The sequence below is a fragment of the Lethenteron reissneri genome, chromosome 13, assembly GCF_015708825.2.
Source record: "Lethenteron reissneri isolate LAM-NWPU_2019-01 chromosome 13, ASM1570882v1, whole genome shotgun sequence".
NCBI lineage: Eukaryota > Metazoa > Chordata > Hyperoartia > Petromyzontiformes > Petromyzontidae > Lethenteron > Lethenteron reissneri.
The window spans coordinates 1,849,048-1,865,342 of NC_083791.1; the positions used below are offsets into that span (position 1 = coordinate 1,849,048).

General features: G+C 44.9%; 1 protein-coding gene across 2 annotated transcripts in view; it reads left to right on the forward strand.

Moving 5' to 3' along the window:
• The window catches only part of ACAD8 (acyl-CoA dehydrogenase family member 8), a 591,584-nt gene that overhangs the window by 248,931 nt on the left and 326,358 nt on the right, over positions 1-16,295 (forward strand). Inside the window, exon 1 of one of the 2 annotated variants that reach the window (XM_061550861.1) lies at positions 13,081-13,187. The exons of the other annotated variant lie outside the window; for it this stretch is intronic. Within the exon in view, the coding sequence (XP_061406845.1) occupies positions 13,092-13,187 (96 nt within the window). The 5' untranslated portion in view covers positions 13,081-13,091. Of the gene's footprint in view, positions 1-13,080; positions 13,188-16,295 lie in introns of those variants that run through there. 2 annotated transcript variants of the gene reach the window in all.

The window sequence follows — 16,295 nt, forward strand, 5'->3', positions numbered from 1 at the left end:
TCTCGTGGACACGCTGTTATCGCCACCGACTCTCTGCACACCCAAAACAGTCAATATTTTCGTGGCTGCCAATCAACCGTGGGATGAAACGCATGGCGCTCAGCCGCGCCGTGACAGAGAAACCAAATTTACATGCAAATTGAGACAATGGTGACGTGGAAAGCTGAGCCATGTTGGACCCTGAGGCCGGAAAAGCCAATGCCATGTACTTAAGTTTAGAACACGCCTTCCATTCCACACTCTCCCACCACTGTTTAAAGATTTATCGTAATGGAATTATAATGGGATTAGCAATCAGGGCTGCATTCTGTGCAGACTGCAGATGGGTATGACTGTGCACATGCGTGTGTGCAGTGCACATTGCAGCGGAGTTGGTCGGTGCACGTTCTCGCGGGGTCTGGAGGTTTCCCAGGTTCACATCCGGGCCCAGCCACTTTGGTCAGGCGGCTAGGGCACCCGGCTCACAGTCGGAAGGCTGCCCATTAAAATGCTACTTGGGATGAACTCAGTCTCGCATTTTTCTGAGTGGTGGATCCACTGACCACCAATTTGTGGGGAGTCAATAGACATCAATGTTGGAGAAAAAGGCTGCCACCATGGGGCATTGGGAATATCCACAAGTGACTCAGGGGCGGTCGCTAGAAATGACCATGGCCAAATACCCATTTTAGCGGAGATACAATTTGCCTCTTGATTGGACGTATTCCTGAGTGATGTCTCATTGCTCGAAACGCGGGCAGGGAGACGCCCTGCCCTCAGTGTGCTCTGGAGACGTGGTGAGAATACCTTCATCATCATCATCGCATCTGCGTGTGGCCCTCACGCAGTGGCCTTCAAAGCACGAGCACGCAAGCAGATGAGAAACACAGGTTTTTTTGGGGGGTTAGATCTAACCCACAAAACCTCATCAATAATATTGGTCGTGAAAACCTTCGCGTTAAACCGAGAAACATCCCATTGACCAACTCTGTATTTAAATGTCAGGTTATAATAATGCCACTTCTCTGAATTTTAAATGGGAGAGACAACAGTATATAGCTTCGCTACTCTTCTCGACAAATGCCTTTGAGCTATATGCTATTTATGTTATCACAAGTAATAGGCAGTTGATTTAATTACTTTCACATCGTGCTGGTTTTTGGAATCAGTTCATCCCACACATGCTCTGCGATGGTACACATCCTCTCATGAATGTACAATTGTATAAGAGGTAAAAAATAATATCCCAAGGCTCTGATGGCAACAGCAGGCTGACGTGTCCTGGCGTGGTATGCCAGATGCGCAGAATCATCCAACTTCTTAGATTCTTGCCCGGGCCAGGCAGTGATGATTGGGAGACAAGTTTAATATGGCCCACTTTGAATGAGGCAATTCCTGGGATATGGATGGTGGTTTTGAGCTATATGTGAATTTGTTAATCGTACGGCGTTTTGCCAAATTAGGCAACAACAGAAATCTGATCGTACATTTTGTGCAGTTCTTAGTGACCAGGCTGAGAGAATCAGCTGACTACCCTTGAGAATCGGTTGTCATCAGAGCAGCAATTGGGATTAAAATCCAGGGGCTTAGCGGTGTTGGCTCTGTGCACTAACACATGAGCCACCCAATCACCTCTTTTTAAATGTTATTGTGTTATGTTGAAAAATGCACACGCATATTGCGTGTACAACATTCCCAAAATAAATACATTTCCCTGTTTAGTGTGGTATAATAGTAGTAGACACGTGATATTCACCAATTTATATTCAAGGCAAGATTTTACATATGCATGTTTTTATTTTTATTTCAGGATTTGTTTGTTACTCAACAGCTGCTATTGGGGAATTGTTTATATGGTCACATATCAATGTTGAACTTGACTCATCTCGCGTAATTTCCGAACATTAATCAGTGTTATCATGGCACCACTTTGCCAAGTAGTTTTCTTTGTTTAACGATTAGTTTGTTCGTTCGTTTGTCAGTCGGCTTGTCCTGGTGAGAATCGCGGCAACAGCGTGTTGAGTAGAGGCAGTCCAGACTTCCCTTCCCCTGGTAACAGACTCCCCAAGCTCTTCCTGAGGAATTCCCAGGCGTTCCCAGGCCAGCCGAGCGACACAGCCCCGCCAGCAGTGTGTCCTGTGCCGGCCCCGGGATCTTCGCCCAGTGGGACGATCTTGGTAGAGTTCCAGGGGGGAGTCTACCGGGGGGCATCCTTACCAGGTGCCCGAACCACCCCAACTGGCTCCTCTCGATCCGGAGGAGCAGCGCGGCTCGACTCCGAGGCTCTCCCGGGTCACCGAGCTCCCCACTCGATCACGGAGAGTGGCGAGCCCGGCAACCCTGCAGAGAAACCTCAGTTCGGCCCCTTGTACCTGCGATCTCATCCTTTCAGTCATTACCCAAATCTGATAACCATAGGTGAGCGGGGGAATGTAGATCGACCTGTAAACCTCGAGCTTTGTTCGAGAACTCGGCTCGCGATTCGATTATATTAAGTTGCAGTTGCTGAGCACAGGCCTAATAGGGCCAAAATGTCAATTGGACAGCAAGAAACAGATCTTTTGAGGGTGCTTATATATATGTCGATACAACAGTTTATACATCCCTTGGCTTGAGCAAGGTTGTAATAACTTTGCGAAAGGTGACGCGATGGGTGGGAATTCTGAAGTGGAGAGCGGTGCGATGGAAGACGCAGCAGAGAAACTTTTCTTATTGGGTGCAATAGTGAACAACAGCCATATCAGACATGAGTACAATCAATCGGCATAATCATTGGTTCACTGCAGCTCAAACACTCAGTCCCTACAATGTGTGCGGTGAAGTTAGGTGGTGTCCCTGTGTATGAGCTCGGAATTTGAAGGCCTGAAGACCAGAATTGGTGATCTCGCTGACAATGTGTTCATCAGGGAGGCAGTGCCATATCTGGACAGCAGAGTGAAGGAGGCAGCTTCTGTCCAGGGAGCAATGTTCTGGCAACTGGGGGGGGGGGGGGGGGGGGGGCAAGTGTTATGACCGTGCAGTGTGGTGGCTAAACTTGATGTGGTTGAGATGAAACGGTCAGATCTGGTTGACTGAACTGGTGTCAAACATCGAACTGGGGTGCGATTGCCTCAGTTGCGTGATCTTCTTGCAGGACCTTGCCGAAGATGAGTCCTGAGACTCGGCGAGGTTAAACCCTGACTTACAAAGTGCGTACTGCAATTATGAATTTCGTAGGTGGACAACCAAGACATGCATTATCTGTTGAGTATTTAAATCAAACTAGATACGTAAATTGACTATTATTATTTAAGCTAAATTTATATCCGTCCATTTTTGGCTTGCTGTGAACGGAATTTTTTTGATTGGTTTAAAATTAATTTCTAAAATCCGGGCGCTATTTGAATGGAAACAATGCGCCCAATGAAGTTGGAAGAGCAGGTTTTGTTCCGATTCTAAATAGTCATGCGGCACTGTTAATGCCCTGGCCACTGGCGGTTAAGTTGCTTTATTACTCATATGTTTTCAGACCAATAAAATGTGGCATACAGATGTTTTGACAGTTTTCTATATGTAAATGGCATTTCACGATGATGATCCTAATTAAGTGCATTGTGTTGAGCACATGTTTAACTGTCAGCAGGCAGGCAAGGCTGCAGCCCGTGTAGAAATAGTTGATGAATGAGATTTCTTTCTACTTTAGGTGAAGTGCTAAGTATCCTGTTCCCTGAAGTAAAAGTTTGCGGTGTTTTATTCAGATTCTATGGAAAACAAGTCGAACGGTCAGAACAGAGAGTTCAATGTAAATCGAGCACACATCTTCTACTTACGTGACTTTACCGAAAGAACCAAAGAGTATGGATTCCTGCAGTCACGAAAGTTTCCAATCGAGATTCACACATCTTTCTTTTAAAGAGGTTAAAGTGGCGCCCTGCAATGTCTTGCTTATGCCACTGCTGTAGGAAGGTCATCTACTCGAGGGAGCTCTGGGGAGAGCCCTCCAGTGGGTCTTTGGTCTACTCTTCCACGCTCGTCAGGTGTCTTGGAAGAGGTGGGAGTGCCCACGCTTTACCCAACCGCTAACTAACTTGTTTACACAAATATACAATACTATTACACAGCATATATGAGTTTGGTGTGTGTATATATACGCCACATTATATATATATAAAACTACAGAACATGCAAATGCATTTCACCCAATGATTTGAAATGACGGGAATGCTAAATGTTGAATAAAAACACGTGACTGTAATAACATTATCAGAGGCAGGTGAAGCCATCGTTATATTTTGACGATGTAATTGAATTACCATTGCTCAGCTTACACTAGTTCACTCTTGTCTATGATTACTGTCGTATTTTTCATTGAATTAAAGGGGTAATGATGAGCTCAGCATCTTGGATCAGCATCAGACCGACAGCACAGCAGGTCACGCTGCAGAGCTGAAAATAATGCGACAGTGTCGTAATTTCAACTCAATCCTGTATTTGTCAATCCTGAAAAATCCATCAGTTTATCAGATTGCGCTACTTTGATAATACTCCAAAAAATATATTTATAACCCCTTGAGTAATCAAGAGTCTGATCACATATCCAAAGTGATCATTCAAACGCTCATCCAGCAGTTGCCTTAAGAAACCTTCTTTACACAACGTCAACATTCTACCTGCTAAAATACCAATGGCTCAGCATGTTATATCTATGAATTAACAAAAATCCTCACATCCAGAAGTGACCTACATTGGATTGTTTTATCAATTTCCTTTCCATAACAAAGTTGGACGTGGTGATAAACCACCGATGGGTTACCAACCCACTCACTTGCTGTTCCTCCATCAGCGAGCTATCTTGCAGCTGAGTCTCACAGCACGTGACTAACTAAGTGGGTGTGATTCACCAACCCTGTGTGCCACTACACGACATAAAACGTGCTTTTCCCAGTGACGTAGAACACGTCCCATCTCTCCTGGTTTTCCAAGATGGCAGTGCCCGTGAACCAACAGCTTTCTTCAGTGGGTTGTACATTGAACAGGCAGGTCTGCACTTTCATGGCAAAACTAGACAGCCATGCAAATCTGTGACGACAGTGGCTTGAATTTGCAGATTTTTCTGGCTGGCAATTGCAACCAGCTGGCAGTGTGGCATAGACGTCTGCTGAACACATTCAACATGCGAAATGTGGGGGGATAAAAAGTTTCATTTTTCGGGCTATATAATTTCTCTGAACAAGGGCCTCTGCCATTTTATGAAGAGTTGTTATTGTCTATGTGTGAAGAAGGGCTATTGCCTGGCACATCCCTTCAGGGTCAGTGTCATTGACAAATGCGTAGAGGTTTTGTTATTTATGCGTTTGCTCCACTGATACCGCAGTTTTAACGTGATTTTTATATTTTTTTAAGTGCAACGGTAGTGTTCGGTCATGAATTGGACAGACCCGTTCGCAGGGCACTTGGGTTGCTTGTAAGTGTCAGTAAAGCAAGTAGGTTATGAACACCTTTATTGTTCTTTCCTTTTCAGGATGTGGCAGTTTCCTCCCATATACAACATCACACAGCCAAGCAGGACCCTCTGAATATCGTGTCACGAGACTCAGTGGGGATCCTCTGGTTCAATAAAGCACCGATACCAGTAGAGTGTCAAGCTAAAGATTACCGTGACGGTATTAGAATGTTACGTGGGGTGCTATGGTGGCGAGATGTTAACAACCTTGCTGGTATACAGGAGGTTGTAGGTTCGATCTCAACCCCGACCCTGGCACCTGTATATTTGGAGTTCGAAAGTTCTCCCCATGGTCGCGTGGAATTTTTCCTGCGGGTCCTCCGATGTTCCCCTCCACATTTAGAATCAATGTGCGTTGAGAGTATTTGGCTGCTATACATTTCCACATGATAAGTCACTTAATTGGGCTATCATTTGTCGCCAGGTCACTTCTGAAAAAGAGCTATGTAGCTCAGTTGGCCTTGCCTGATGAAATGTTTTAGTTTAGTTTATAGTTGTATAGTTTTACATGTTACGTGTTCAAGAGAAAGAAAATAGGAAGAAAGTTATCTGGAAGGTATGACTTGGGTAAAAAATAAAGTTTAACCAAAGGATAATTACAACTAAAGACAGTATATATGCTTGGTTTTTTCGGTAAAGTCAAGTAGAAAAAAAATGTAAAAATGTATTTAAAATAAAAGCAAAAAAGCACCACGTTTCGATTGCAACACAAGCATTCTTCATCAGGCATAGAGAAAAGAGGGGGCAAGCATCTGAGTTTAAAACCGTCGTCTCGGTTGAAATTGTGTGTATATATGGATGGCTTTGTGAATTCATCTATGTTGATAGCCAGTCAGCTTGCAAAGTACCATCGTGAGGAAGGAGCCATCTGAAGATCCAAACAAAACCTTCACCTTTTCTCACACATGTGATGCGAGCGTAAATGGGGTTGCTGCTGGACTCTGGCCCAATCACACGACCCGGGGTATTGGGGGCGGAGCCCGGTATGGGGGGCGTGTGGGAGGGGCCGCCGTTCACCTCGGCTCCAATGGGAAGCGAGGTGAATGGAGGTGGAGCCAGCAGGGCAGTATGGGAAGGCCGGATGTGACGATCCGGAAGGGAGGAGTCAGGGTCACGTGGGAGAGAGGTCATAGAGGGAAGCCTGGAAGTGATCGGGGGCCAGTTGATGGAGTGAAGAAGCGGGACCACGTTGGGTGGCTGCCGCGCCATCAGCCACGTGGCTGATGGGGCTTCGGCACACCGTCGGCCAGCGGTGTGCGGAGCGGGCAAAGGAGCGGACGGAGGAGCATGCGTGGCACGCGAGAGGAGCGTTCGGGGCACGCGACAGGAGCGTGCATGGCACGCGAGAGGAGCGTTCGGGGCACGCGACAGGAGCGTGCGTGGCACGCGAGAGGAGCGTGCGTGGCACGCGAGAGGAGCATTCGTGGCACGCGAGAGGAGCGTGTGTGGCACGCGAGAGGAGCGTGCGTGGCACGCGAGAGGAGCGTGCGTGGCACGCGAGAGGAGCGTGCGTGTCACGCGAGAGGAGCGTGCGTGGCACGCGAGAGGAGCATTCGGGGCACGCGAGAGGAGCATTCGGGGCACGCGAGAGGAGCATTCGGGGCACGCGAGAGGAGCGTTCGTGGCACGCGAGAGGAGCGTGCGGGGCACGCGAGAGGAGACGCTGGTCCCTTGTCAGGACCAGCGGGGTGTGAGAACGAGTGGAGGAGCTGAGGAGGAATCGCGGGGCGCGCGCGAGACGACACTGGTTCGTGGAAGAGGCCAGTGGGGGGTGCGGAGAAGAACCTAAATAAAAGATAAGCGGAGACCAGCAGTGCCTGACGGAGTCTTTTATTACACATAGCAGGGAAAACAAAAAATATTTCCAAAATCTTGAACAAACACAAAATCCAGGTCCGATTTAACACAGTGCATACAATTCATGATCTGATCCCATCTGCGAAGGACAAGATTTCTGACATGCAATATCCCGGCGTCTACAAACTAAGCTGTCTCTGCGGCAGCAGTTACATTGGGGAAACTAAACGACATGTCTAGGACCGTGTTCGTGAACATATGGCAAATTTGAAACACGGCAGGACCAATACTTCTGCCGTGGCTGATCATTACTTTAATGCGGCTGGCTCACATGAAATTGATTTCTCCAAGATGATGGTACTTTGCAAGCCGACTGGCTATCAACAAAGATTCGTTCACGAAGCCATCCATATATACAGACACAGACACATTTTCAACCGAGATGACGGTTATCAACTCATCAATCATTGGAAAGATGTCATCAACCACTTTGGTTCATGACTTGATTTGTGTTTTCTTGTAAACTTCTACCATCAGCAGTGTGGATGGGTTTAGCGAGGCGCTATCTCTACCCCCACCTCTCTCCCCCTATCTCTGCCCCCTCCCTCCCCCCATTGTCTAACACACTTGGACTGCGCCCTCGCCTTCAGCTCCACCCCTATCTCTATCCCTCCCTCTCTTCCCCTGTTTCTGCCCCATCCCTCTCCCTATTGTCTAACGCACTCGCTCTACTTGTGCTGCTTGTACTTGTGGTGCTTTGTTCCGACATTGGCGCTGGTTGTCCCGCCCATGCTGTTGACGCCGCACAGCTTTGCTCACTCTGAAAGCGCCTTAGAAGCAGTTGCATTTGGAGGCATGCCCCCTATTTTCTCTCCGCCTGATGAAGACCGATTTTCTTGCGATCGAAACGTCGTGTTTTTTGCTTTTATTTTTATTTGTAATTTTATTTTTAATTTTAATCTATTTTTATTTTATTTTATATCTACGTGACTTTACCTAAAGAACCAACAATATGAATTCCTGCAGTCACGAAAGTTTTAAGTTAAAACTAAAGACAGCTTTGTTGAATTGAATATTTTACCAAATGATTTGTGAGCTGATGATTAACAATTTCACTCATCATAATAATAATTGTGTTCTCTTAAAGAGTAGATGATTAAGTAATTCATGTCGCTTCTTATTCTCTAATGTTCCTTTGCAGCAACGAACGGCTGATTTTTCTTATTCTTCTTCCTCCGTAAAGCACTGTTGGAATTTCACATTTAAAATATCGTTGTGCATTTAACATAGCATTTTCGCGAATTATTGTAGGGTGTGTTTCAATTCCCTACAAGGATCCAATTGAGTTTGTAATGTCCCCTTAATATTTTTGTGTGACTATTACAAAAGTCACAGTTAAATAGCGCTGAAAAGGCCTAGTTATGAAATGTCATATATTAAACTGTAGATAATTCTGGCAATCGCATGACAAACCACACTTGGCTATTACCCATTTTCTTTTTAAAGCAACCTTTGTAACGAAAATCTAAAATTACACGTGACTATCTCCATTGTTATTTTTATTATAACGTTAAATAACAATTTATAACCTTTTCCAATCCGTTGCTTCATAAAGGCTTCCCCATGTCTAATGTTCGTTATGGGATTGGTTGACCATACTTCACCGCCCTGGTCAATGCCTGTTGCTGAAGGAAGACCTGCTGATAAGTAACTCGCCACTGGTGTTAGCCATGGCCAGGAGTCGAACTTGGCTGCAAGGTTTATAGTACACTTTATGAATCACTTCTCCGCTGATCCCCTCTGGTATATTTACATAGGTGTTTTTTTTTTATTGACCAATGATGTTTTATGTGATATAAACATTCAAATACCCTGATAAAATTCTTAGTCAACATTAAAGCTAAAAGGTAATATGAGAAAACGGAATATGCTATGTTCCAAAATGTTTTATCCAAACATTTTTTGAAAATGTTTTATCCAAACATTTTCAATTTGTCGTGTGAATTTAAGTACAAATCCTGACAGTATTACACGTAATTGTGTTTAGAACTTAATGTGAATTTCACTTGCAGTCACGTCACCATCGCGATACCAAATCTGCCTTTCATATTCCCTGCAACTCATATATATAACACATTTTTTCTGTATCGTGCATAAAATGTGTACACATGTGACACTCGTCACGTTCGTGATGTAAGAAATGAGGATGTCCAATGTTTCCTATTCTACTCGAAGTAACATGAAGCAATATATGGAAATAACGAGCAAGAGGAACATTTTGTTTTACTTGCGTGTGTCTAATGCGTGATGTCAGGAATTATTTCTCGGTGCCAAAACATGGGCCCAGGACCCTGGGACCGCGTAGCCACCTCTGCCGTGTTCATTTTTGGAGGCAAGAGCAAACCCACTGGGGGGTATTTGTCAGCAGGAAGGTGAATGAAATTTAATCGATAACAACGCTGACAAATGATGGACGTAGACATCTTATGTTTGCCCCGTAATAAATACAGTATCGAATGGTTCAAGTCACACCCATTGGTTCCACCTGCTCTCCGAACTGCAGTTTACAGTTATTTATTGCGCGGAAAACCTTCAGAGAGTATCGGCACAAAATATCACACCTCGACTTTTGGGTATTGATTTCTGGCCGCAATGTGCATGCGATGGCTTTTTTCGAACGTTGTTTGAACTTTGCTGTGATCGAACATCACACCGGGCGGTTAGCGTGCTCAGCTTACCATTTCAAAGTATCATGAGTTGATATCCTGGTAAGGGGGGCAGGGGGGGGTCAACTCAGCATTTCATCCCTCTGGGGTCAATAAATGGGTACGGCTTAGTGGGAAGTCAACGGTTCTTGTCCAACGTTTAGATTGTCTTCCGCTGTCGAATCTCTTTTCTATTACAGCTCTTTACGAGCCCGATACAAAGCCGCCGGTCGGTTACCGAACCAAGGAGAGGGTGGAAGGGGAACAAAAATTCCGCAAACAGCAGCCTCGAGTTGGACGCGAAAGGGCCCAGAGAATGGGGGACAGACTGGGCTCGCTCCCCCACCCAGGTGGTGGGGGCCACATGTGGGAGCGACGTGGAATTTTTTGTTCTATGAGATGGGGAAAAGGGGTAAGGGGGGAAGATGATCAACATACTGGGAAAATTAAAGGGACAGGGGGTGGAGGGGAAGGGGGAGGGTCTGGGGGGGGGGGCAAAAGAGGGGAAATGTAAAAAAAAACACCGCGCATAAAAATCATATACACACGACGCGTGAACGTGTGTGCTAGTGAACGTGTGTGCTAGTGAACGTGTGTGCTAGTGAACGTGTGTGCTAGTGAACGTGTGTGCTAGTGAACGTGTGTGCTAGTGAACGTGTGTGCTAGTGAACGTGTGTGCTAGTGAACGTGTATGCTAGTGAACGTGTGTGCTAGTGAATGTGTGTGCTGGTGAACGTGTGCGCTGGTGAACGTGTGTGCGAGTGAACGTGTGTGCTAGTGAATGTGTGCTCACGTGCCCCAGGGCAGCACTCCGCTTCCGCCAGTTCCTGGCCAAGGGGCTCGACCCCCCCCCCCCCCCCCCCCATTCACCCATCCCCTCCATCCCACCTCCTCACCCAGGAATCTTATTCTGGGTTCCATAAGAATGGGGGGGACCATATGTTCTCAACTCTCGTTCCCTGCATTTAAGCTTGTGGCTTAAATGCCCAATGCCTACTCAGTTTAAGAGGGTGTTATGCCACTGTTTCCACGAAGGAGGTTTGTGATATTTCCAACTAGTCAATATTACCTTCCTAGCAGATAAGTGTGCTGATGTTTCAGGCCCCACAGAGTGATTTTGACCGAAGGAGTGAGATTGCCACATTGTTGGTATAGAAGTCCATGATATCCCGATGAAATGTAACTATGTCCAGGCATTCACATCACAGGCCCAGGGCCACCAACAGAGAAGAATATTGCCCCATGCTCGCTGGAGTGGCGATACACATTACCTTCCTGGTTTTACGCGAGACGTTCCTGCTGTCCACGCTGAAGCTATACTCCAGCCATGCGGTGCAGAAATGTAACCACAGTACCCCATCCTGGCAAATATTCCAAACTTGGTGAAGACTCCATTAGAGTATGTGCCCAATCTGGCATTATGTCGGCAAAATACTACGTAGACTCTTTGAGGTGCCATTGATCCGGAACCCTCCTTTTGCTTGTACAGTATTCCGTTTGCATTTTTTTATTTACTTTGCAAATATTTTCCACGTGCGATTTGGTATTTACATAATGCACTAAATAATATCACCTTGTTGGAATGCTTATGTTGAATTCAATTCATTAGGAAATATGAAAAGATCTGGAAATTATGTGGCAATGTGAGATCATATTCCACCTTCTTGTCTTTACATGCCCGTTTCCAATGTTGTTCCTTTGATCTCCTTTGGAGGTAGCCTTGTTCTTAGTATAAATTGAAAGGGGCCAAAGTGCCACGCAGTCGTTGCTTCTTATAAAAGAGGCAATCTGATGCCAGCACATGTCCCATTGGTTGCTTCGCTTTCCATCTCCTCAGAAGTATTTGAATGCATTTATAATACAACAGGTGAACTCATCCGCCACTGCTTCCACAGTCATCTTCAAACGCATAAAAAATACTTTTGATTCGGAGAGAAAAAAAAACCTCAAACTGAGCTGCCCTGCTGCCATGGGTTTCAAACTTTGCAAATGAAGTTCCATAATTGACGTTCCAATTATTGTCATGGTTTTTTACTTCTCCATCAGCTCGTGAGCAGACTTCTCCCCTCGACTTTGGTATTGCCCTCTGCTAAGTCAGTTGAAACATCTCTTGTGGTAGAGTAAACTATGGGTGACTACATTCCCTCACGAACTTTGTGACCAGTGCAAAATAAAATGTTACTGGTAGGAACCACCTGGTTCCACCAGCCCACAAGAGATTATTGTGTCCGTCCGTCCGTCCGTCGTGCATCCGAAAATGGGAGGGGTGGGGCTGGGTGGAGAGGGGAGCGTGGGGAGGGGCTGGGTGGGGAGGGTGGGGAGGGGCTGGGTTGGGAGGGGCTGGTCACCCCGTGGTGCCCTTATAAAACTCAAGGTTTAACCTACTCACGCCGGCTTCTGCCCGCCCTCACAGTCGGCCATTGACCGAGCAACCCAACGTTCCTACCAGCTCCCTCCGCAGGATACTGTGTTTACTCCAATGTTATAATGGTGTGAAGGCCCTATGAATCACTTGCACAGGAGGCCCTCGGTTAACGTTTTTAATACGTTCCACGAAAACGACTGTTAACTTAAATAACTCCTAATCGAATCTTGACTTAAAGCTTTTGTGACTGCAGAAATGTATATTCTTTGGGTCTTTCGGTAAAGCCTCGTGGATAGACATTTATTTTTTCTATCTACGTGGCTTTACCGAAAGACCCAAAGAATATTAATCGAATGTAGGGATTACACGTTAAAAGCTTTAATCCGTTCGAAGACGATCAGAAGTTAACCTTTTTGACCCGAAAAACATAATTTATGAGGCTAATTACTTTTCTCTTCCTATTTTCCTTTTGCGAATTCCCTTTAGGGGCCATTACAATCACTATTAATTCACTTGTGACTTGAAAAATAAGTAAAAATCACTGAGTCTGCAAGAGAGCCATTTGCACTGCCAAGACAGAAAATATAATGCAAAAAAAGTCAGTCGAGCTCTAAACACTCTTAGATGGGCATCGCTGATTGGCTGAGGGCATGGCTCGGCCCCACCTATGAGCACTCGCATTGGCAAAAATTAGCGCCCGCGTGCAGAACGAAAATATTACCGTTAAACGGAATTTTAACGTTCGTCGAAACCATCGAGTCCTATGGGAGGCAAAAGTCAACCTTTAAACGGTGAACCGATGACAGTGTTAACCGAGGAACTCGACTGCATCTTGTTTGTAAAGCACAGGACTGCAACGGTATGTTTGTGAATAAGAGTTTAATGTGAGAATAGAACCACTTTTCGGTGGGGGTCTTCCGCATTTCAAGCGTTTAGGAAAGAGAGTCGCTTGTGCAAATTATATTCAAAGTCGGCGCACAGCTCGAGTCTGACTCGGGTTGGCTGTGGACCATAATCCTCTTCAGAACCGGATCCGATCCCAATCATTTGCGATTTGATTTAAATATATTGTGTAATAAAACTGCCAGTCGAAATTCCTGCTAAGAATTTGATATATTTTGCTTAAAAGGCGTTTTATAATTTAAAATATATACACGTATACACGTAAGCATATTAATACAGGAGATCACCATCTTGTTAAATACATTGTGTTGATACAGCGAATGTTACTTGATCGAGAAATATGTTTGAGACACCCCTAGGGGACCAGAAAATGCTCTTACATTTCGCATCATGACTACAATTGGACGAGTCATTAACCAAGCATAGTGTTGGCGATGCAGAAAGGAGGTGGATATTGTGAATGCATTGATGTGAGAAATCAAGGGTCTCGTTTCCTGATCTTCAATAAGGCCTAAACTATAGTGCCATGATATATAGGCCAAGTCTGCGCAGTGCACTTCAGGATAGTTCAAAAGATTGCAACATGGTCATTGCTTTCGGTTGACAAAGATCAATGATAAGGTCACGCTCATGACACACAAAGTGCTTGCCACAATGAACTACAACACCTCGCTCATCTCATCGAGGAGCATGAATCAACACACGAACTCCGGTCATCCTCGCAGCAGATTTTGGCTGGCCACCGAATAATGAAGGCAATTCTTGCACTTTCAGATGCGCTTCTGCGGCCGTCTGGAACGTAATTAAAAAGCCACTGGAGCTATTCACTTTTAAATCTCGATTGAAAACTCATTTCCTGAGAACTGCATCTTGTGTTTAGTTTGTTGTCCCACCCACACCTCGATTAGCGCGGTTGGCTACGTGCAGTGTGAACGAAGTTCAACAAACATGCATTTCTTGGCCTTGTGTTGAGTTTATTGCAAATTAGTTGGAATGTCCATAATATGGTGGAGGTTTTGACACCAAGGCCAAATCAGTGCATTGTTGTATAGAGCACAAGGTAATTGGTCAGACAGAGCTTTGGTTCTTGTCGTCACTAAACTTCTCTTCAATCTGTGCAAGGGATAGAAAGTTAACATCGGTGGAAACAAATGTTAAATGTGAGTTAATTGTAAATAACTTAGAAGTAATTCACCTACGTATACGTTAATTATGGGCATTGCCATTATAATTAACGCATAATGAATGAAGTGGATTATATTATATTGTCCTTTGTGTATTATTGAGGATCTCTGTTGGTAACAGCATGTGTGCATGCACACATTTTGAGCTCTGTCTCTCCATCTCGTAGTGCAATTGAAGACGAACACTTAATGCCTGTGCGCAGTCAGTCATGTTTCTCTAATGTAAAAATTTAAATGAGTTACTTCACCTCACCACGAAGTGCACACAGTTATGCATATTACCATCACTCACAGGTGGACATGAGCATTACATGTAGCACAATGTTACAATGAGCGCGCGTTGGATTAGTGAGCAGAACATTCACGGAGAGTATTTCTGTCATCCATTCATGGCACCACGACAGTGCTGATTCCCGATAACAGGGAACTCCCTTCACACCTGTGATTTTGATATGCTGCAATGACGTTGGGGTACCGCGGCGGCGAGATGTTAACTGACTCGCCTTGTATACAGGGGTTCGTGGGTTCAATACCGACCCTGACGCCTGCTGCTGTATATTTGTAGTTTGCGTGTCTCTCTCCTCGTGGTCGCGTGGATTTTTCTCCGGGTCCTCCGGTTTCTTCCTCCACATTAAAAAAAAACATGCGTTGTGAGTCCGACTACTATACATTTCCACGTGCTAAGCCACTTCGTTGAGCTATTATTTGTGGCCAGGTGGCTTCTGATAAAGAGCTATATAGCTCAGAGGGCCTTACCTGGTAAACAAAAAAATAGTTTAATTTAGTTTATCTTTTGGGGGATGCTGACGTACTTTAGAGTTCACTGGAGTTGCAAGCTAGAGGTTGTCAGTTCGTTCTCACGGCATGGCACTTGAAACAATGGCCTGGTTTCTTGAATGCCCATGCCCTTTGTCCACCCGAATGGGTAGACCGCAGTTCGTCGAATGATAGGTCTCGTGTGGCGGGGTGAAGTGTGGCTATGCCTACCTCTTCGAACACATAATCGTCAACATGGAAGCGTGGACCAAATGCCCTCTAGAGTTCGCTCAAGGGAGGCCATTTTATTCAGCAGAGGCATGAGCAAGCGATTTCAGTACTGTGGCTTAACTTTTACGATGAATGTAAATACTGCAGCTATACTCTTTATTTTTTTTAAGCTGGTGGCTTGATGGGAATTCTTATATTATCGTTTACAGGATATACACTTTGGAGCAGCTTGCAAGGTGTTGTGGGTGTTTTCCTGTGACGGCACGAGGTGTAAACATCTTTCACCTTCGTGCGTACGATTTGACACATCGTTGAGCAATCTGTTGCGTTTCTCCTAAGTCTAAATAATACCGCTTGTAACACACGTTTGTCATCGCTTTCTACTAAGGTTTCTGTGACAATGCTACCAATGTGATATGTCATGCCTTATGATAATGAAACACAATGTGCCTTTGTATTCTCATCTCCTAGTGCAGTAATCGGTAAATACATCACACCTTCATGCTGAATTATAAATGCTTCCATAATAAGATTCCTAATTACCTGCCCTCACAGTTGAGCACACAGTTATCTCTGTGTGATCATCAGCCAAAGCAATAATGCAATAAAAGGTATTACAACATTGTAAAACGGCTCTGTATTGCATTTTGCCTGAGTGAGCCGAGAATACATGAAGTCGACTGTTACTCAAGATTATTTGCCTTGGATTTCCAAAAAATATATATAACTGATTAGATTTATAAGCAGATCTTTGAATAATGTTAGGATATCGAGGCACTCCGTTGCACATTACATTGATGCATCTTCACAGACTTTCCATGTGTTGTAGAATTTCATCGCCGATATTTTATTTTCATCAGCGTATGAAGAATTCTTCCTTTCAAATATTACAT